The 23,935-nt window shown below is 32.1% G+C and overlaps 1 protein-coding gene across 1 annotated transcript in view; it reads left to right on the top strand.

The window, feature by feature from the left end:
* The window catches only part of LOC139491446 (dynein light chain Tctex-type 5-B-like), a 33,167-nt gene extending 13,244 nt beyond the window's left edge, over positions 1-19,923 (top strand). Inside the window, exon 3 of the mRNA XM_071279144.1 lies at positions 17,948-19,923. Coding sequence (XP_071135245.1) covers positions 17,948-18,544 — 597 coding nt within the window. The 3' untranslated portion in view covers positions 18,545-19,923. The remainder of the gene's footprint in view (positions 1-17,947) is intronic.
* Positions 19,924-23,935: the final 4,012 nt, after the last annotated feature.

The following is a 23,935-nucleotide window of genomic DNA, read 5'->3' as shown; positions in this document are numbered from 1 at the left end:
CACAGATTCTGAAGTTTAAATGTCAATTTCGAATTCCAAAAATTATTTATATAGACTTTGTCTTCTTTCACAGGTAATCATTATATGGGGCGGATGCAGACATTTAAAAAAGGGGTGTGTGTGTGTTCCAACTTTAAGTCCCCATTCAAATGCATTGACCATTAAAAAAAAGGGGGTGTTCCAACCCCTGGAACCCTCCCTTGGAATCACCACTGTGTGTGCCTCATATTATTGTTTAAAGCTTTTATAGAATAACAGAAATTTTGAAAGCTAGATTTTTCAACAACACAGGATCTTAAAATAATTTATATTGTTCAAAATATCAATTTACTATTAAAAGACATTTTTTCTCATAAAAATAAAAGAAAGAATATAGTTCTTCATTTTACATTTTATTGCAAGTTAAGGGAAATATTTCATAAATAAATATAATTGTGTCCATTGTTTTCATTTCATAGGAGAAATCCAATATAAAGTATTGGTATTGATTTGATATTTAAGAAATGATTATAATTAATATAAAAATCGTACATGTGATAGACTGTGAAACTCAGATCAGACGATTGGGAAATTTTGGTCAGGAGATTAGGACTCAGATAAGGAGGTTTTTTATCAAGATAATTTTGTTGTAAATGTATACTGTATAATGTAGATATTGTCTTTAATAAAAGTGATTTGTTTTTCAAATTTCCATCAGAATGTAATGTTTATCATGTTTGAAGTACCCTTGTTGCCTTTCTATTTGAATGATATCATTTATCATTATTAAGTAAAACATGTTCTGTTTCTAGAAGTATAAAATATTTTGATTTATTCAGATGCAATATTACAATATTTTAACAGGATTTTATTGAAAACATTTGAATTGAAGGTTATGCTCCTTGTAGAATACTGCACTGATACAACAAGTGGACGATTTTTACAACCTTGACTGGCTTATATAGCCCTTGCACGGTCGGTAATGCATAGCACTGATATATATATGGAAGTTTTTAACGACCTGGACTGGCTTTTCAGCCCTTGCACAGTCATCACTGATAATTGTCATAGTTCAGATTTTGAATAATATTTTCAATTCCTTGAAAGGAAGTCTAGATTCCAAAAATAATTTATAAATTTATGTTTTTTATTTGTCCCAAAACATTTAAATTCATTTAATTACCACCCTTTTATGATTATTTTATTAAAATATAACTAATTTATATGCTTTATACAATTTACATTTTAAGAGAAAAATTACTTAAAAAAGGATACTTCAAAGGGAAGTAATCTTTTTTCAATACACAAAAGTTTTTAATACACATGATACACAACGGCAGTTTATAGCCAGAGGTAAACATTATTGACTACCAGTATGTTTGACACCTAAGCTGTCAATTAAAGCCATATAATTATACATCTTCTTTGATTTGCAGATAAAATTAAATACAATAGTAAGAAATTATCAAAAATAGCAGCTGAAAATTTTCATTCATGAAATATTTCATACAGAGCAGATGATTTTTACTCCTTAACAGGAGGAGACCCTTAAACAGTAGATTATTGTACTCTCGTTGGGAGGTTCACATTCTTAGAATAAAGACCCATGTTTAAACTTTTCAGTGTCATTGGTTCCAGTCATCATATTTATTGGACTTTGTTGTTTTAATTTTTTTTTTGTGGTAATAAGATATAGCAAAATGAAATTCTTCAATGAAAAGTCTGAATTTCTCCTTTCCGGTCAAGGTCGGTTGAAGGTATGAGTTTGCCCAAGTTTTAAACTATAATAGGGACACATAAACTGCTTTGTATTTTCAGATATAATATAGATAAATATGAGCAACATAGTCAAATGAAAAATTTGATTAGCTAGCATTGTAAATTTAGAATGAAAGAAGCTAGATAACGATGAACAGGTTGGGAACCAATAATCACAAGTCCTCATACGGTGGTGATGACATTCTGCCCTAATTTGTTATAAATCCAATTTAAACAAAAATACCTTTCTATATGGATAATTGTATGCCTCTTTAAAAGGATTATCTCTCTATACAGGAATACTCACCATATAGAGGGTTTGTTCCCAACCTGATGAAAGGGAAAAAATTATACAGATTTATAAATGACAGCAAATGAATTGATATTACCTCATGAAAATAGTTAACACATTATTTTGCTGTTAATATTTATTTTAATGCTTTGTGCAGTTGGAAATATAGTAGCATACAACTAAATGTATCTTAATTTGCAAACCCTTATAAATTTTAATCTCAATATTTTACATGTTCTCAAATTATGATGTTGTCGTGAAAACATATTCTAGTTAAAGACTTAAAAGAGAAGGATGAAGCTAAAAACCAGTTTTAAATGGAAATATTAAATTCATTAAAAATATTCTAACCATTTGAGTTTTGTTTGTTGGAACTTCTGTTATCAGACTCGCCTACTATCATCTTGATTTTCCTCAGATATCAGGATCATAAATCAGGTCAATATCCCAATTATTGGTTTCCATTTTATTTTTTTCTGGTCCATTCAAAAGAATGTTTAATTTTACAGGGGGACATATAATGACAAGTTTAAGACCCTACCCTAATCAACAGGCACAACAGGTGTCATAATTATACCCCCGCTTTAAAAAAGGGGGGGTATACTGTTTTACCTCTGTCTGTTCGTCCGTCAGTCCGTCTGTCTGTCAGTCAGTCCGTCCCATGAAACTTTCGTCACATTTTTCTCAGGAACTACAATACAAGGATTTCTGAAATTTGGTTTCAGGGTTTATCTAAGTCAGCTTTACCGTGTGATGTGTTTTCAGATTGATCACTTGACAACTTCCTGTTTACCGAACACTACACAAGTTCCCCATGATATGATCTTTCTAATTTTAATGCCAAATTATAGTTTTGAGCCCAATTTCATGGTCCACTGAATATAGAAAATGAGAGTGCAAAGTTCAGGTTAAAGTTTTTGGTCAAGGTAGTTTTTGATGAAGTTAAAGTCACATCTACTTAAAACTTAGTACACATGTTCCCTATGATATGATCTTTCTAATTTTAAATCCAAATTAAAAGTTTGACCCCAATTTTATGATCCACTGAACATAGAAAATTATAGTGTGTGTGAGTCATCCATGTACAAAACAAATGTAGTATGAACACATTCTTGTTTTCTAAATGCCTTTAGATGTTTGGCTGATTTTTAGTATGTGATATAAAAAAAGAAGATGTGGTATGATTGAGTTAACCATGATGAGTTACAGATTTAGTTTAACTTTTGTTCCGCCCTGCTAATAATTGCAGAAATTATGGGCTTTGGACTTTGATAAGTTGTTGAAATCATGAAATTCTGAAATCATGATTAAAAGGACAACATAATTTTTCCTTAGTTTATCAAAGGCTACATGTTTAGAAACTATAATTGCACTTTGATGTATTATTTATTCAAATACGTGAAGCATAAAGTATTCTAGACACATATATAGATATAGCTATAAATATGTCTGAACAAGTGACAACTCTATGGCAGAAAACACATATTATATTCATGATATATAAAGGTACTATGTCTACCCCAATTATATTAGCTCTCATTATATAATTGTTCATCTAGCCTTTCTTGTATCACACTATGCATTTATAACATTTTGTCCTTGTTATTGTACATTGTTTGCATATGTATTTATAGATTTTTAAAGATGCCAAGAAGAAAAAATTGGAAGGCAGCTGAGGCTAAACGTGGTGTGAAAAACCCAAAGAAACAGAGACTGACGGACTTGACTGGGGATACTGGCCCCATTAACAGTACAGAGTTCGACCTTGACATAGGGGATACTGACACCCTCAGCAACAGTAACTCAAATAACATGGGGGATACTGACCTCCACACAATTATAAACAACAGTAACTCAAATAACATGGGGGATACTGACCTCCACTCAAATATAAACAACAGTAACTCAAATAATATGGGGGATACTGACCTCTACTCAAATGCAAACAACAGTAACTTGAAACTACTTGAACAATCTGAATTGAAAACACTTGAAATATCTGAACTGAATATACTTGAATTGAATAAATTTGAAATAAATGAACATGAACTATCTGATTTGAATCAAAACAGTAACAATAACTGTGCAAAAAAATTGAATGAAAACAGTAACAATAACTGTGCAAAAGAATTAAATGAAAATAGTAACAATAACTGTGCAAAAGAATTAAATGAAAACAGTAACAATAACTGTGCAAAAGAATTAAATGAAAACAGTAACAATAACTGTGCAAAAGAATTGAATGAAAACAGTAACAATAACTGTGCAAAAGAAACTTGTCAAATACAAACAGATATTCTGTCAAATGAATCAAACAATAGTTATGCAAGAAAAGATTCTCATAGTAATATCCAAACTGATCTGTTGCAAGACCAAAATGAACAATCTAAAAGTAATTTAAAAGAAATATCTGATTATTCCAATTCTTTTAATGCAAAATTTCTGAAATTTGGAACTTTTGACCAATATGCCACAAAATTTGCTGATCAAAGCAGGGGAAACCAATGTACTTGTAATTGCATAGTTTTCTTGTCACTTTCTACATCAAATTTTGATTCAAACACACTGAACCTGGATTACATTTTGAATATAGGTGATGATATTTACAGGAAGCATGTTCAAGAATTAACTACACAGGGATTATTTAAAAATATGCTTTTAAATTTTGATGAAATTCCCATCAAAATAGAAATTCCTGAAGGGACTTTTATAATTAACAAACAAAATATTCTGTTTGGTCTAGCTTTACAGTACCAAGAGTTGACTGGATTTCTAACATTACAAGAAGCAATTCAAAATTGTATAAAGCAGTCTAACAAATTTCTTATAATGATTGGAGCCATATGTTCGGCAGTTTATTATTTTAATCATACATACTATTTTTTTGACACTCATTCTCATTCAGAATGTACACTGAATAATCCATTAGATTCCTCCGGCAAAAGTATTTTGATTGGATTTGCTGATTTGCATGACCTCGTCAGTTACTTGTATGCTTTTTACACAAGTTTACAAATTGATTTAGACTCTCAATTTGAAATTTTACCTGTATGTATCAGTAGTAAAGATACTGACAAAGATGTGACCAAGCAGATGAAAAATTATTTTGATGATCAGAAACTAAGGAACACAAACCAAAAAAAAGATTCCAACCAGTATATAAAAGTGCCCAAATTTGTATATATGAAAAACTACATGCAAAATAGAAGAAAAAATAAAAAATTCAAAGAAAAAGAACTTTCTTCTAAAAGAGAGACTAGAAAGAATGAAGATTTCAAAAAAACAGAACTGGCTGCTAAAAGAGAGGCTAGAAAGAATGAAGATTTCAGAAAAAGAGAACTGGCTGCTAAAAGAGAGACTAGAAAGAATGAAGATTTCAATAAAAGAGAACTTGCTGCCAAGAGAAAAGTTAGAAAAGATGAAAATTATAGAAGGGCTGAAGCGGAAAGTAAGAAGTCTCAAAGAGATAATTCTGATATAAGACAGATGGAAAGACAAAGAGAACTTGCTTCTAAAAGAGAGGCTAGAAAGAATGAAAATTATAAAAGGGCTGAAGCAGAAAGTAAGAAGTCTCAAAGAGATAATTCTGATATAAGACAGATGGAAAGACAAAGAGAACTTGCTTCTAAAAGAGAGGCTAGAAAGGATGAAAATTATAAAAGGGCTGAAGCAGAAAGTAAGAAGTCTCAAAGAGATAATTCTGATATAAGACAGATGGAAAGACAAAGAGAACTTGCTTCTAAAAGACAGGCTAGAAAGAATGAAGATTTCAAAAGAAACGAAACAGAAAAGAAAAAAATTGCCAGACAAAATGAAGACTACAGAAAACATGAGTCTGAACGAGACTTCCACAGAAAAAAAGAATATAGGTCAAATCCAGAAAATTTAGAAAATGAGCGTTTGAAGAAACAAAATTCTAGACAGAAAAACCTAGATATAGACAGATGTTATGAAAAGACAGTCAAAAGTACTAAAAGAAAAAACATTGATTTTACAGATCATGAAAAAGACCTGAAAAAGAAAAAAACTCAGGGTATAACCCTTGATGCTTGCATAAAAAATTTTAAAACAAAAATAAATCAAGGTCCTACATATATATGTACTTCATGTCATCAAACTTGGTTCTGTGATTCTGTAGTAAATTCTAAAACTGTCAAAACTAACACTCCTGCTAACATGACTCATTGCTTTACTAATTTTAAATCTGTACAAGACATAGAATGGATATGTCACACTTGTCTAAATGCAATTAAAAGACGAAAAATACCTCGTTTTGCAATAGCAAATAAAATGGGATTTCCTCAAAAACCAAAAGAATTAAATTTGTATCCTTTAGAAGAGAGACTATTATCATTAAGAATTCCTTTTATGCAGATTCGACAGTTGCCTAGAGGTGGACAGTTATCAGTTAAAGGCAATGTTGTAAATGTGCCTGTTGAAGTTCAACCTACAATAAATTCTCTTCCACATACAATAGAGAAATCAGGTACAATATCAGTTAAATTGAAGAAAAAGCTTGAATTCAAAAAATGTGATTTTAGTGAAAATGTCAGACCATTTGCTGTCATTTGTGCACTACATTATTTAATGAGAACAAGTGACTTATACAAGTCTTCTGGGATTGAAATAAATAATGATTGGATTACCGAAATAGCAAAAATAAATGAAGAAGAAACACAAAATGAAAACAATAGTACAGAACAAGAGGATGACCAAGATGAAAATGATTCAGACGATGATTCCGATCATTTCAGTGAAGTAGATGAAAGTGAAACGCATGTTGGAAACACAGATACACTGTTAGATCACATTCCAGACGACAATCCACTATGTGATGCAGGTTTAACTTTTGCTCCTGGTGAAGGTCAACGACCAATTAGTCTCTACAGTGATCCTGATGCAGAGTACTTATCTTTTCCAACTATATTTTGTGGTCAAAGGAGACCAGATAACAAAGAAAGGTCTGTTTCTGTACACTATACTGATATTGTTAAATGGGAACTAAGGTCCATGGATAGGAGAGTAGCACAGTCTGTACCAAACATTTTTTTTAAGTTAAAGAAAATTCAGTTAAAAAACATAAGTGATAAGGTCAATCTTGCTCTGAGAAGGTGTCAATCAGAAGGAAAACAATGGACAGCAAAAGATGTACTGAATCCTAACACTGTGAATGATCTTGTAAGATTGGATGAAGGTTATTATATCTTTAGAAGTTTAAGAAATTCTCCAGTATATCTTGAAAAAAGGAAAAAAGATTTGTTTGCAATGATTAGACAGTTGGGTCTTCCAACATGGTTTGGCTCTCTTTCATCTGCAGACACTAACTGGAAAGATTTGCTACGAATTCTAGGTAAATTAAATGATGGAAAAGAGTATACTGACAATGAATTGGAAGAAATGGATTGGAATCAGAAATCTAAACTTGTTCAGAAAGACCCTGTGACATGCTCTAGATATTTTGATTATCGTGTTCAACAGTTTATCAACTTGGTGTTGAAAAGTGATCATGATCCTATTGGAAAATTGACAGATTTTTTTTATAGGGTTGAATTTCAACAGAGAGGTTCACCACATATTCATATCTTAATATGGATTGAAAATGCACCAGTATATGAAAGTGATTCAAATGAAGATGTTGTAGCATTTATTGATAAATATGTCTCCTGTTCACTTTTAGAAAATGACAGTTTAGTCAATTTGCAAGTTCATAAACATTCAAAAACGTGCAGAAAAAAAGGTCACCCAATTTGTCGTTTTGGTTTCCCCCTTCCACCTATGAAAGCAACAGTTATTTTAGAACCTTTGGGAGAAAATGATGACATAGAAAAACACAAGGCTATATATAAAGAAATACAAAACGAAATTAATTCACTTCACAATTCTAAAGATATAGACCAGATGACATATGACATGTTTTTAAATGATGTGTTACAAATGAATGATGAAAATTACATTAAGGCCATTAGAAGCAACTTGAGTGGTCCAAAAGTTTTTCTCAAACGAAAACCATCTGAAGTCCGTGTTAATGGTTACATGAAAACTGTGTTGGTAGCCTGGAAAGCAAATCATGATTTACAGTTTGTTTTAGATGCATTTGCATGTGCAGTGTATATTGTTTCATACATAAGTAAATCACAAAAAGGTATGAGTGCACTACTAGACCAAGCAGCAAAAGAAGCACGACAGGGAAATTTAGACTTGAAGCATCAAGTAAGACACATTGGGAATTACTTTTCAAATTCTGTTGAAACAAGCGCACAAGAAGCAACCTACTTAACGCTACAGATGCCTTTAACAAAAGCTACAAGACAAGTTGTATTCATTAACACATCTCCACGTCACAAAAGAACTTTCCTTCTAAAGCAATCATCAGCCCTAGAAAAACTAGGCCCAGACTCTACTGAAATAGAATCAGACAATGATATTAAAAGATACTCGCGTAGACCAAAACAACTGGAGAATTGGTGTCTAGCCGACTATGTATCTGAACTTGAATTTCAGTATCCTAAAACTTCAGAGTCCTCAGATCATGAATCAGAACAGCAGGACAATGGATCTGAAAGTGAAAATGAAGAGGCAAATACAGATGTTATAGAAGAAACTAATAACAAAATTGACTTAACTCTGAAGAATGGTATTAGAATATACCAAAGAAAAACACCTAAGGTTATAAGATATGTTAAATACAATTACAAGACTGACTCTGAAAACTTCTACAGAGAACGCTTAATGTTATTTTATCCATGGAGAAATGAACTTTCAGATTTGCAATGTGGACATGAAACATTTGAAAAAATGTACTTGACTGTTGCAAGACTATTAGAAAAAAAAGCCAAGCAATATGAGGGTAAAGTAATAGATCTAGAAAAAGCTATAGAAGAGGCAGAAAATGAATGTAATGAGAATGATCAAATAGCACCTGCCACACAACAAGTAGAAATGGAAGATGCTGAAATAGGCCCAACAGAATCTGAACAGTATGTTCATTTCAATCCAGATAGACCAACAGAACATAGACTGTATGATATGTCCCGTGAAGTTGGAATAGAAGCAAGAACAGTAGAATTGACAAATCATGCCAACAGAATAAATGAGAGTGATTATTTTGGATTAATAAGATCCTTGAATAAGAAACAGTGGGAATTTTTCCAACATGTTGTCACATGGGTTAAAACAAAACATGAACCATTTTATACATTTTTGACAGGTGGAGCAGGATGTGGAAAATCTGTAGTTGTCAGAACAATATTTCAAGCTTTACACAGACACTTATGTTCTATTGAAGGTGAGGACCCTGACGATATAAGAATTCTTCTTTGTGCTCCTACTGGAAAGGCAGCTTACAATATAAATGGTCTGACCATTCACAATGCTTTCCAGATACAACCAAATAAAGGACTTGACCAGTCACTGTCATGTGATGTTCTCAATACACTCAGAATGAAATACAGAAATTTGTCTCTGATTTTGATTGATGAAATTTCAATGGTTGGAAACAAAATGTTCTCTTTACTGGAGAGAAGGCTGAAAAAAATCAAGGGAAGCAACTGTTCATTTGGTGGCGTCAGTATCATAGCTATTGGTGACTTTTTCCAACTTCAGCCTGTATTTGACAGCTGGATTTTCAATGATCTTAGCAAAGGATTAACAGCATTAGCCCCTAATTACTGGAAATTATTATTTTCTTTTCATGAACTTACTGAAATAATGAGACAAAAAGATGATTTAGAATTTGCTCTATTACTAAATAGGTTGAGACAAAATCAGCTGACTGAAAATGATTTTGCAGTTTTAAGTACCAGAACTGTTTCAATCAGTGATCCAACATACAGAACTAATGCTACACATTTGTTTGTTGAAAATGCTTTGGTGGATAATTTTAATTTGCTATACATATCTAAATTAAGCTCTCAAAAGGTTAAAGTTAAAGCAGTTGACACAGTTTGTGGGGATTTGCCAGCATCTGTAAAAACAAAATTACTTAGTTCTTTACCAGAAAAACAGTCTGATACAGCCAATCTTGCAAAAGAAGTAGTACTAGCAATTGGGATGAAATATGATCTTACAGCTAATATTGAAGTCACTGATGGTCTTACAAATGGTTCAACTTGTGAACTTAAATTGATTGAGTGCAAAACTACATCTTTAAGACCAAGTATCATATGGGTTAAGTTTGAAGATGCCAGAATAGGTGCTAACAATAGAAAAAAATATTCACACTTGTACGGAAAAGATATTGAAAAAACCTGGACTCCAATGTTTGACATTAAAAGATCATTTACTTATAGATATAAGACATTTGAAAGAATTCAGTTTCCTCTTCGCCCAGCAGCTGGAAAAACAATTCATAAATCACAAGGAGATACATTACATGAGGTTGTTGTTAGTCTGAAATCAAAACGTAAAGGGAAAATACCACATATTCACTATGTTGCCTTAAGCAGAGTAACATCTTTAACTGGATTACAGATATTAGATCTCAATCAAGAAGCAATAGCTGTAGCAGATTGTGTTCGACAAGAATTACACAGACTAAGGACAGATGCAACTCTACAGTTGTGCTTTAAGCCATTGTATAACTTATCAAGTAACTATTTTAAAGTAGTTTTTCACAACACAAGGTCATTGCATGCTCATTTTAATGATCTTAAATCAGACCCTAACATCTTGGATGCTGATGTTATTGGTATTGCTGAATCAAGACTTATTTCAACAGATGAAAATGATGATTTTCTCATACCTGGTTTTGAACCACCAGTTCGATTAGACCAAAAGCAAACAAACTTTAATACAAGACCACCTCATGGATTGGTATTATATTATCAAAAGGAATGTATTCTTCACAATACAGTAACTTTCTCAACTCCATCTTTAGAGTTTGTAATAGCAGACATAATATCACCCAGCAAAGGTCTTTTTCAGGTTGTCTTTGTTTACAAAGCACCAAACTGCAAATTGCAACAACTAAAAGATACTTTCCTTGCAAACCTTCTTCCTGACGTGTATTTAAAACATCCAAAAATTATCATAATGGGAGACTTTAATATTGATTTAAACACTGGGAACACTTCTTTTTTAAAGTTCATGATAGATTCATTTTGCTGTTCACAAATTGTGTCTAAACCTACTACATCGTATGGTACATTGTTGGACTTAATTTTCCTAAATTTTGATAGTAAGGTAAATTTTGAAACAGATGTTCTTGATTCCTATTGGTCAGATCATAAAGTTATATATGTAGCCATTGAAACACAATGATTCAGTGTTATAATTATTTCATATGCCAAAACAAGCTTTGTTTGAAACCACAAAAATCAAACCCGCTGAAAAACATGACACATTTGCGGTTGCTGAAAATGCAACCTCAAATGTGAACGAGTGGTTTTAAAGGAAAATGGGTTTCCACTCCAACAGATTTGCCTTTTTATAAGTAGGAATAGAAATGAGTTGGCTTCAAGACTCCTGATATCCAGTTTTACCTGTTTAGAAGAAAGCTTCTTTACAAAGCTTTCTTCTTTATAGGTACATTGGATTGACGGTAGGTAGCAGAGGTAGACAAATTTGAAACTGTGTTGCTTTGACTTCCATAAAGCAGAAAGGCCATTGGTGATTGGTCAACCATTTTGCTATGGAAGAAAAGTAGAATTCCATTCATTTCAAATTAGTAATGATTGGACACATCAAATTTTACTACCTGAATGATCATTGTATCAGTGGAGAGTTGTGTGCACTTCGCCTAAGAACACTCCTGATATTTACTTGTTAAGTTGTTATAAATGTATATATATATATATAATTCTTGAAATATTTGTTTTTGAATACAATCAAAAGCCATTGCTTTAATTTAGATGTATTTAAAAAAGGGAGTTTTGAAGACCACAAGTTCCATGCCTCATTTCTCTTCTTACAAAATGATTAAATTTAATTGGCTGTTTGGTGAACTATGATTAAATAATCAAAATGTTTATAATGTTGAAATCCTTTCTGTTATGTACATATATTCATTGTAATTTTTCATATAGATAACTTGATACAATTTACAATACTTGAGTTCACTGTACATATATGATATACTAAACATTTATCATATTAATTATGTACAGTTTACTTTTTGTAATGCCAAATTAATCTGTATATTTATCTCATCCAATATTCATTGCTTTTCTGTTTAAGAAATGCTCTCAAGTTCATATCAGACATAATAAATCAGTTTCTGTACAATTACCACATATTTTATTATAATATAATTTACTTGAAGTTCTCCAAATTAAGAACCAATTCATAAATCCAATATTTTTGTTTTTTTATGTCTTATTCTAAGTACAGGTTAATCAAAATGTGTAAATCATTAATTTATGCAAAGGGTTAAATGTTGAGAAAAAAAATCAAATATGGTATTAATTTGTCATTCTACTTAACTATGAGGTTGCATTTTTGCTTATACATTGACTAAATATGTAGAAGTCATTTATAAAACTGAAACTAATGAACAATTCATGTAAACATTTGCTTCATAGAGAAAAAAATTGTGAACATTTGCTTAATTGAGAAGAATTTGTGAACATTTGCTTAATAGAGCAGAAATTTGTGACATTTGCTTAATAGAGCAGAAATTTGTGAACATTTGTCAATACAGCACAAATTTGTGAACATTTCCTTAATAGAGCAGAAATTTGTGAACATTTCCTTAATAGAGCAGAAATTTGTGAACATTTGCTTAATAGAGCAGAAATTTGTGAACATTTCGTTAATAGAGCAGAAATTTGTGACATTTAATTGCCATTAGAGAAGAATTTGTTAACATTTGCTTAATAGAGTAGAAATTTGTAAATTTGCTTAAAGAGCAGAAATTTATGAACATTTGCTTAATAAAGTGGAAATTTGTGAGCATTTGCTTAATAGAGCAGAAATTTGTGACATTTGCCATTAGAGAACAATTTGTGAACATTTGCTTAAATAGAGCAGAAATTTTGAACATATGCTTAACAGAGCAGAAATTTGTGAACATTTGCTTAACAGATTAGAAATTTGTAAACATTTGCTTAATAGAGCAGATTTTAATTTGTGAACATTTGCTTAATAAAGCAGAAATTTGTGAACATTTGCTTAATAGAGAAGAAATATGAGAACATTTAATGACTGTTTTATAATAAGCCAATGTAAAGTGAATTCAGTAAACTAACTACTGACGATAATAAGAATTATATAGATTGTTTCAATAACATCATACAACAATTAATAAACGTAAACTCTTGAATCTTGCATTATAGCAAATGCACCAGAACTGATAAAAAGTGAATAAATTTAAAACAGAGATACTATGGTATAACTCAGTATACCATGATAGAAATGAAACACAAATGACAATTACTTTGACAGATAGTTGTTAAAAGCTCAAGAGAAAATAAATTATATATGGAATCTAAACTCTTTAAGTTGGAAAAAAACTGTTGAATATTCTTCTTGAAAAGTTCTTACAAATTAACTTCAAGAAATTTTGAAGGTCAAGTTATGGAAACAATAACTATATCATAATATAATCACTATGTCACTTTTTACTGTCATATTTTGACTTTGAAAATGTTTTGTTATAGAATGTAAATATTGTTCTATAAGTGAACTGTTTTAATGCACATATAAAAAAAATGTATAAGACAATGAATATTATAATGCATTATTTGAAGTATTTTATGTGTTCAAATTTTTCATAATAAACAATTAAATTTGATGTCTTTTATTAATTTTCACACCCCATTCAGTTTTGAAATTGATAAGAACAAAACTTCCAGTCAACAAGAGAAATAAAAATGAGTCACAACCCAAAAATGACAAACAAATAGCAGCTTCACACATGTAACAAATACTATAAAGGTCGTCTCTATAAAAGCTAGCAAAAACTTAGTTCTCTGTGTCTACCTTGTTCAATTCAACTAATACCTATTCATTTTTAATCTTAATTTAAGCGTCAGGTCACGACTCATATAAGATGATAATCCTGGGTCCAGTAAAAAGATTGATACAGTTGATCTGTTGTCATTCTCCATAATGATCAGTAACTTTGCTGTCATAACCAATTGAACAACTTATATATATTGAACAAAATCAATTAGAGTTTCCTTAATGATCCTTGACCAATAATGATAGCGTCTGGTGTATATACAAAATGTAGTCCTGGTATTGATGATGAGTTTATATAGAACAAACATATAATAAAATTAAGAATGGAAATGGGGAATGTGTCAAAGAGACAACAACTCGACCAAATAAAAAAACAACAGCAGAAGGTCACCAACAGGTCTTCAATGTAGCGAGAAATTCCCGCACCCGATGCCAGCTCCAGACTTCAATTAAACTGACTGAAAGATTATCCTTTCATCATATGAACATCGGGCACAATCCTTCCTGTTAGGGGTTTAGTATCATACCATCTAAAACATGTATGTTCATAAGAGTTCAACACAATACTTGAAAAGTGTGTTTTAGACCTCAAAACTGAAAATAATAAACTTGAAAATGGTTCAATCACAAAAAAGATTAGATTTTGGTTCACAAAGTTTCCTTTAACAAAAATTATTATTGTTCTTTCATGCATCAATTGTCAACAAAAATCTAAGGTGAGCGACACAGGGTCCTTGGACCCTCTAGTTTTTATAGATATAAAAATTTGGTTTTGAAGTTTGGTTGTACCTGTAGAAAACTTATTTCAAACGGGATAGCACATCCTCATTTTTACGGAAATGTTGTTAACCGTGCCCGGAAATTTAGAAATGATTCATGTAAACTTCTTTAAATAAACTTATTCCAAAAGGTTACCTATTCAACACTGTAATAAGATCATTGAATATTGTTTTTATTGGTATAAATATTGATTTTGTTATCAGTAAATTAAAAACTAACTAAATATTACTAGTATGTTATATACATATACATATTCATGGATCTACAATTTGTCGATACCTGTAACTTGGCATTGCACAAGGTCATGTTTTTCTCTGGCTGTTTATCACTGTGCTTAAACGGCTGTGGGTAACTTAAGTTACCCACAGCCCAAGATGGAGCCGCCTTGCGTCGGTTAGATACTTTTTTTCTATAGAATAACAATACCACGAATGCATCAATTAAACAACTAAATTGAAAAGTTGTATTAATCGTTTAGGGAAACCCCTAAACTGGATAGGTGATTAAATTCTACAAAATAAACGATCACAGCACGATTTTAAAAAACACTTAGGCTGTCCGTAACTTCAAAACAACTTGTCCGTAACTTTTTTCATCATACCAATAGAGATGTCCGTAACTTTCAAAGAATCGACATACGCGGATGTAATGTTTAAACTGATGAACTGATGAAAGAGATTGCATCGAATACATATTTACAAAACGAAGTAGAAGTCTAGTATGATATAATTCATTGTATCGATGGAAGACGAAATTGGGAAAAATATGAAAAAAATCACGATAAATCCGCAAAACTCGGGTCTCATTTTGTATAACGTCGGGGTACCCGAATCGCCTAGTTCGGAGGGTTGTTTCCGATCATAGCAGATAAACTGTTGAAACATCATTGTTCGTTTTTATTTTTGAACAAGTAGACTACACAAGTATTTTTTACACATACATGTAGCATGTAGCATGTATACACTTACTGATTTTCTGCCAGCAACGACAAGGGTAGCGTGAATCCGGGATTTTGGAGGGGAACCCAAATTGCCCAGGCATGCAGTGGATAGACTATACGAGACTTAAGTGCACAAAAATTTTCCGTCTTTTTGAAAAAGCCAAAAACACTCATCCCCACAAAACAAATCCCATCAGCATTGACAGTAAAATAAAAGGGGTGTCAATCTGGACACACTAGGATGTTGCGCACGGTGATATTGCGGCACCCTGGCCAAGATTTACAGTAAATGGGAAAACTTAAAAAAGGACATTTTGTATAAATGAATAAACCTAGTTTTACAGCTAGCTGCATATTTCATTTGTATGAAAAGTTGCATTAAATCTCATTAAACTGAATAAAACTAAAAGACACAATAGGTAAAAGTCAGTGACAATAAAAGGAAAAGAGCAGTCAACATAGTGTAACAATTCGACATAGTATATAAAAAAAAAATAACTACGTAGGACATCAGGGTAATTTAATAGTCTAATAACCCCTAATAACATACAAAGAGAGAAAAAAAAAACATACTAGGAAACATATTCAAAAAATCATAACACTATAACTAACTGGTGGGATGTATAAATACCGAGCCGCGTTAAAGAGTATTCATCAAAATACACATAGAAAGAAACAGAGGTGAAGGTAAACCGCAAACATATAATTAAACTCAAAACATTAAAGAGTATGGAAAAGCCTTGGTCTGACAAGCGAAAAACGTCGATAAGACACACATCAGTAAATTAAAGTTCAAACCATAACCAGAATGGAGTACCACAAACCCCACATAAAACTTCTGTGGTGTAAGTATGATGCGTTAATAAAATCACATTTGGTGGCGAATGAGTAGTATAAACGGCCGCGAAGGTTACAAATATGATGTTAATTGTCTTCTAATTGTTGAAATTATAATTCTTAAAATTTTAAATCAAAAGTTACCCACATCTAAAAATAAAGTTACGGACAGTCTGCTAAGTTTCGATCAAAAAGTTACGGACATCTTATGCATTTTTTAAAGTTGACCTTGCGCTTTAGTGAACTCTATATTAACAAATTTATGGTAATTGTTAGTCATTTCTTTATTCAATAATCCTATAAATATTTACATTCTGCATGAAAAACGTCGCAAAAGGTACATTTTGTATGAATTAAATATCAACGAGTTTAGAGTCCGCCATCTTGGGCTGTGGGTAACTTAAGTTACCCACAGCCGTTTAAGCACAGTGTTTATGACGTCTTTACACTAATTCCATTGGATGTTGGATGTGTACGGATTGATAGTTTAGTCTTAGATGCATGATTTTTTTTATTAGTTGTTAGTGACTTTAAACTAGCTGTCAGATAAGTGCGAGTACTCTCAGATCTGTTCATTGCGTCTTTTTGTGTCGGGATGTATAAGTACCCGGCCACGTCCACTTGTGTTTTTGTCCATCTGATGGGTTAAGCCTTTTTCAACTGATTTTTATAGTTCGTTCTTATGTTGTACTGTTATACCACTGTCCCAGGTTAGGGGAGGGTTGGGATCCCGATAACATGTTTAACCCCGCCACATTATTTATGTATGTGCCTGTCCCAAGTCAGGAGCCTGTAATTCAGTGGTTGTCGTTTGTTTATGTGTTACATATTGGTTTTTCGTTCATTCTTTTACATAAACAAGGCCGTTAGTTTTCTCGTTTGAATTGTTTTACATTGTCTTATCGGGGCCTATTATAGCTGACTATGCGGTATGGGCTTTGCTCACTGTTGAAGGCCGTACGGTGACCTATAGTTGTTAATGTCTGTGTCTTTTTGGTCTTTTGTGGATAGTTGTCTCATTGGCAAGCATACCACATCTTCTTTTTTATAACTAGTGATGGTGTCCGTAAAATTTACGAAGGGTTGATTTCAACTTCACCATTTGGAACTCTTGGTTTAATAGCTTCCTCGTGAGCAGCAATCCTCTATCATGGAAACCATGTAATACAAGCCCGGTAATTAAATATCGTATCAATAGGGAGATATATATACTCCGTATGGAGGCGCTGTTGGAATGTTGCTACATAGAAATGGAAAGTTCACAATTAACTTTATACTTTATTTGCCAGCTTCAATATTCATTGCAAGGAGTCGGAAGCATAGCATTGGAAAAAGAAGGAGTAAATTAAGTATATGTATAATGTGTGGGATGATATTCATAAATATGTAAATGTTTTCCTTTGTGTTGAATCGCCTATGATATTGCAATATACATTTTGTATAATCTCTCTCGTCTTTTGAAGGTTGATGCTGCAAGCCCCTCAGAGAAAAAAACTGACGGGGAAGTATTTGGGACATGGAAGAGACGTCCGTCAATTATATCAGACGCCAATACAGACGAAGAAAAACCAAATCCCGCATCTTTACTCAAAAGAAGATCAACATTTAAGGGTATAGCAACTGGTTTGTTAAGCATGCGTCGAATGACTAAAGGACGAATTAGCATTTCAACAGCCCCAGAGGAGGTAAAGCCTAAAATACGGTTGGAAAACACATACAAGACAGACCCCGACGAAGGAAAGGAGTTCAGAGCCATGAAAGTCGAAGATGTTGTGAGCAGTATTTTGGAAAAAGAACTATGTAATGAAACATATGAAAAGGATCGGTGTAAAAATCTAGCATGTGACCTTTCTGTAATGATTAAGAACAGAGTGAAAAAGATGGGGTTTCCACGATACAGAATAATCTCTAATGTAATTATTGGACAGAGTCTAGAGCAAGGCGTAGAAATGGCAAGCCAGTGTATTTGGTCGCCTTCTACCGATAACTTTTCCTGCTCCTCATACCGAAATGGATCGCTCTTCGCTGTTGCTACAGTGCACGCTGTATATTATGAGTAATCAAAACATTTCATTGACACGTGATTACATAACATGTGATTATATAACATCCTTCAGCTAGCATACAAAAGGTCCTGTACATGTCTCGTTTACAGCCGATTGCATTGAGTGTGTAGATACATGTAATATCGTTTGTTAGCTTGCTTGCTAGCTGAACCGTGAATTCATTATTAGATTATGTAAACTACACTCCTTTAAGAGTAGACTAGTCGAACAGATTACCAATCAATTTGTCTGTAGGACTAGACCACTTCGAAAGGAGGGTAGTATATCTTACCTAATAATGGCTTCTCGGTTCAACTAGCAAACAAGCTAACCAAAGATATTAGATATACCTACACACTCAATGCAATCGGCTGTAAATCTATGAAAATCATTCATCAGATCAATTGATCATCACATTACGACGTGTTGTGTCAACTAGAATAAATTCATCATAGATTTTTAAATTTGTAAGCAAAAGTACAGTTTAAAACGTTTGGCGAATAAAGATCATCCTGATATCTGAGATGCTTTTTAGTCGGAAGGTATTGTTCAGAATTTGTTTTAAAAATCGAAATATCGTTGAATACCCCTCCTGTTACAATGATTTAATTACACTATGCTGCCAGAGGTTAAAATTTAAAGTATTGTTCAGAATTTGTTTTAAAACTATTGAGTGCTGTTGAATACCCCTCATGTTACAGTGATTCAATTCCAATATGCAATCAGAGGTAAAGATTTAAAGTATTTCACATCTCGAAAACTATCTATTTATTTTCAAATTTAAACACATTCATAACCACATCCCGTTTAGGTTTTCCGTGCCTAGCTTGAATGATTGTCAAAAAAAAGACAGAAATGTATATATATATATATATTATATCTGAGTGCAGTTTCTTATTATAGTTTTTGTAGAACTTTTAAATAAGTTTTGCATCTTTATTCGATATAAATAATATAAATGTATACAGATATAGTGTTCATTACGAATCAAATTTCAATATTAGTATTTACAAATTATTTCTCAGTATTAACCATGTTAACACGGCATATTTACTCATAACATATTTTATAAATACGATAAAAAAAAAATTGCGAAACATTGTGATAAGGTACAGTTAAAATTGCATTTAAGTCGGACCTGCAATAAGATTTGACAATTTTAATAGAATATGTGTTTATGATACGACATAAATAGCATAGTTTATGAGGTGAAATACTTTCGAAAAATAACACTACCGTAAAAAAAACCCAAAAAAACCCAAAAGGTTAAAACATGGTCCCAGAAATACATATGGGGTATATTTATCATTATTGTTACATTTGTAAATAATATATTGTAGTAAATGTTTTAGAACCAATAAACCGTTATTAATGTTTAAAAAATTTTAGAAATATCTCAATTTATTTTTGGCTCACCTGGCCCGAATGGCCAAGTGATCTTTTCTCATCACGTGGCGTCCGTCGTCTGTCGTCCGTTAACTTTTACAAAATCTTCTCCTCTGAATCTACTGGGCCAAATTTAACTAAACTTGGCCATAACCGTCATTGGGGTATCTAGTTTAAAAAATGTGTCCGATTACCCGGCCAACCAACCAAGATGACCGCCATGGCTAAAAATAGAACATAGGGGTAAAATGTAGATTTTGGCTAATATCTCTGAAACCAAAGCACTTAAAGCAAATCTGACATTATGTAAAATTGTTTATACGGTCAAGATTTATCAGCCCTGAACTTTTCAGATGAATCGGGCAACTTGTTGTTTGGTTGCTGCCCCTGAATTGGCAATTTTAAGGAATTTTTTTTCCGTTTTTGGTTATTACCTTGAATATTATTATAGATAGAGATAAACTGTTAACAGAAATAATGTTAAGCAAAGTTAGATCTACAAATAAGTCAACATGACCAAAATGGTCAGTTGACTGTTTAATGAGTTATTGCCATTTATATTAAATTTTTAACAATTTTTCGTGAATTTTTGTAATCTTTCACAAAAATCTTCTTCTTTGAGACTACTGAAACAAATTTAACCAAACTTGTCCACACTCATTATTAGGGTATCTTGTTTAAAACATGTGTTCGATGACCCCGCCTGCGAACCAAGATGGTCGACATGGCTAAAATAGTACATAGGGTAAAATGCAGTTTTTGGCTCATATCTCTGAAGCCAAAGCATTTAGAGCAAATATTACTTGATACCATTGTTTATTAGGTCAAGATATATCTGCTCTGAAATTTTCGGACCAATCAGGCAACCCTTTGTTGGGTTGCTGCCCTAGAATTGGAATTTTAAGAAAACTTTGCAGCTTTTCGTTATTATCTTGAAATATTATTATAGATAGAGATAACTATAAACAGCCATAATGTACAGCAAAGTAAGACCTACAAATAAGTCAACATGACCAAAATGTCAATTGACCCCTTAAGGAGTTATTGCCCTTTATAGTTAATTTTAACAATTATCATCTTTTTGTAAATTTTTACAAAATATTTTCCTCTGTAACTACTGAGCCAAGTTCAATATAGACAGAGATAATTGTAAGCAGCAAGAATGTTTAGTAAAGTAAGATCTACAAACACATCACCATCACCAAAACACAATTTTGTCATGAATTCATCGTATGCACATAGCCCAAGGTGAGCGACACAGGCTCTTTTAAAAGAGCCTCTAGTAGTTTAGTATTAGCGGTTTCAAAATGACCATCATGATTTTGTTGTCCATACATATCGCAACCGTTAACTCTCTAGCGAAATGTTTTTTTTGCCTTAGATTTCACGAGAACAAATTAAAAGAGGTTATCTTATCTTGTCTGAATCTTTGGTATTCAATTGTATATTCATTGTCTTTCAAAATTTCATAGCGATTGATTTAAAAAGGACATTAATTTTGACAATGCAAAACCTAAACATTAGAATTTATACACTTAACGTATCATTACTGTAAATCGGGAAACATATCGGCAAGTTTCGTTTTTAATCCTGTTGCAATAGATCGTACACATGAATTTCACTTTTTAACACAATCTTCGTCTAGTGTTTATAACTGGCTTGTATTCGGCGTAGACTTCAATAGAAGAACTAGTATAATACAGTTATCATGCTATATCAAGAAAATACTGGTAAAGAAATCAACTGCATGCATGCACACCTCGTGAAGAGATTACTGTTCTGAACTTCAATACCATCACGTTTACAAAAGACTTTTTTATTTTTTTTTTTGGTTACCAGTTAACTGTCACATACTCCAGCGACAAATATTTCATGCATATTTAGGACGATAATTTTCATGATTTTTTAAGTCAGAAATTTAACAAATATATTGAACCCCGTGTAGATGTTAATTCATCAAACAAGAATCTTAAAAACATAGTAACGTTGCAATATATAAAAAAAAAATACTTATGTACAGTAGCTGTCGTTTGTTTTTATCTTGTTTGTTTGTAATTTATACGTGTTTCTCGTTTTTTTTATATATAGATTAGACCGTTGATTTTCCCATTTGAATGGTTTTACACTAGTAATTTTGTGGCCCTTTTTAGCTTGTTGTTCGGTGAAGGCCAAGGCTTCGTTTTGAAGGCCGTACTTTGACCTATAGTGGTTTACTTTTTAACATTGTAATTTGGATGGATAGTTGTTTCATTGGCACTCATACATGTACCACATCTTCCTATATCTAATTATTTAACTCTAGTTATCTCCCTTACTACACATCATTTACAAAACGTTTACAATGGCACAACAAATGTTTAATGGGTTTGACTAACATCTTTACCAAGAGATCTTATAAATAGTACAATCATCGAGAAGAAAAATATAAAAAATTTGAACAAATTTAAGAAACAACTTTATATATTCAACGGTAACACAACCTGTTTTGACCTTTCGGTTGTTCACCTACACTCTAGTTTTTGACCTCGCTGAAGTACGTCCATTATTCATAGTTCACTATTCACTATTCAATATCAAAAAATGAATAATGAATAATGAAATGGTTTATGTTTCATTATTCAAATTGAAGCGGTGAATAGTGAAATAAATATACAAAAATTGACTGTGACACTCTAGCTATATTTTGATTCGCAATGACCATAAGAGAGTTTACGGAGGACCTAAATGCCACAATATGCGTAAAAATGAGGAAATATAAAAAAAGAAGATGTGGTATGATTGCCAATGAGACAAATATCCACAAAAGACCAAAATGACACAGACATCAACAACTATAGGTCACCGTACGGCCTTCAACAATGAGCAAAGCCCATACCGCATAGTCAACTATTAACGACCCCGATAAGACATTGCAAAACAATTCAAACGAGAAAACTAACGGCCTTATTTATGTAAAATAATGAACGAAAAACATTAATATGTAACACATAAACAAACGACAACCACTAAATTACAGGCTCCTGACTTGGGACAGGCACATACATAAATAATGTGGCGGGGTTAAACATGTTAGCCAATTTTGAATAATGAAACGGATATTTTTGAATAATGGAATGGACTGCTATGACCCTTCAGCCCCTAATTACAGATATATATTATACCTAAATCGAAATCTTATTAAGAGAGGAACAAAAGGTATATAGTCAATATGTTCCGCAACGCATATTAGAGGAGTAACGAAGGACTTAAATATCGAAATACGCCTGAACATTGAGAAATAGCCTATTTTGAATAATGAAATGGAATGGACTGGTAGGACCCTTCAGCCCCTAATTACAGATATATATTATACCTCGATCGAAGGCTTATTGAGAGAGGAACAAAAGGTATATAGTCAATATGTTCCGCAACAGACCTTATAATAACACTTAGTATACAATCATGAAATAACGAGTTAAACAAACTTTTTTTTCTTTGTGTTTAATTGATCAAAGAAAGCAAATGCAGAACACAAAAGATATAAAATATAATTTCGGAATACCTCGTGCAATAACATTTACAGAATAGTAAGAACATAAGAACTATGCATTTTTTAGTATTTGGTCGGGTTGCTGTATTTTTTTGAAATATTCCCAGTATCCATAGTTTCTTCTAATGTAATTATATGATATTACAATATTACGCTTTTGTCTATCTCAATGTTAAAATGTTTGTTTCAAACAAAAATATTATCTCGAAATAGACGTCCAAGTATATCATACGGATTTAGGACGACCACATACAGGGTAATTTACAGAAAAGACTTATTTATATGTAGCTTTCTCAAGCAGCAAGGTTTTTTTTAAATGTTCGTGTTGACTTAACCGGAGATAGACTTCGAGTAATGAAAAACGTACAACAAACAAATATGATTTAGCAGAACACAAGTAACTTTTAAACTTGGAATAAGTACATTGTTCTCAGTTGAACTTTACAATCTGTTTAATATTTTTTTATTTAGCTATTCAACTGGCTAAGCAT

The sequence above is a fragment of the Mytilus edulis genome, chromosome 10 (genome assembly GCF_963676685.1).
Source record: "Mytilus edulis chromosome 10, xbMytEdul2.2, whole genome shotgun sequence".
NCBI lineage: Eukaryota > Metazoa > Mollusca > Bivalvia > Mytilida > Mytilidae > Mytilus > Mytilus edulis.
Note: the sequence above shows the minus strand (reverse complement) of the source record. Positions and strands in the feature narration are given on the sequence as shown.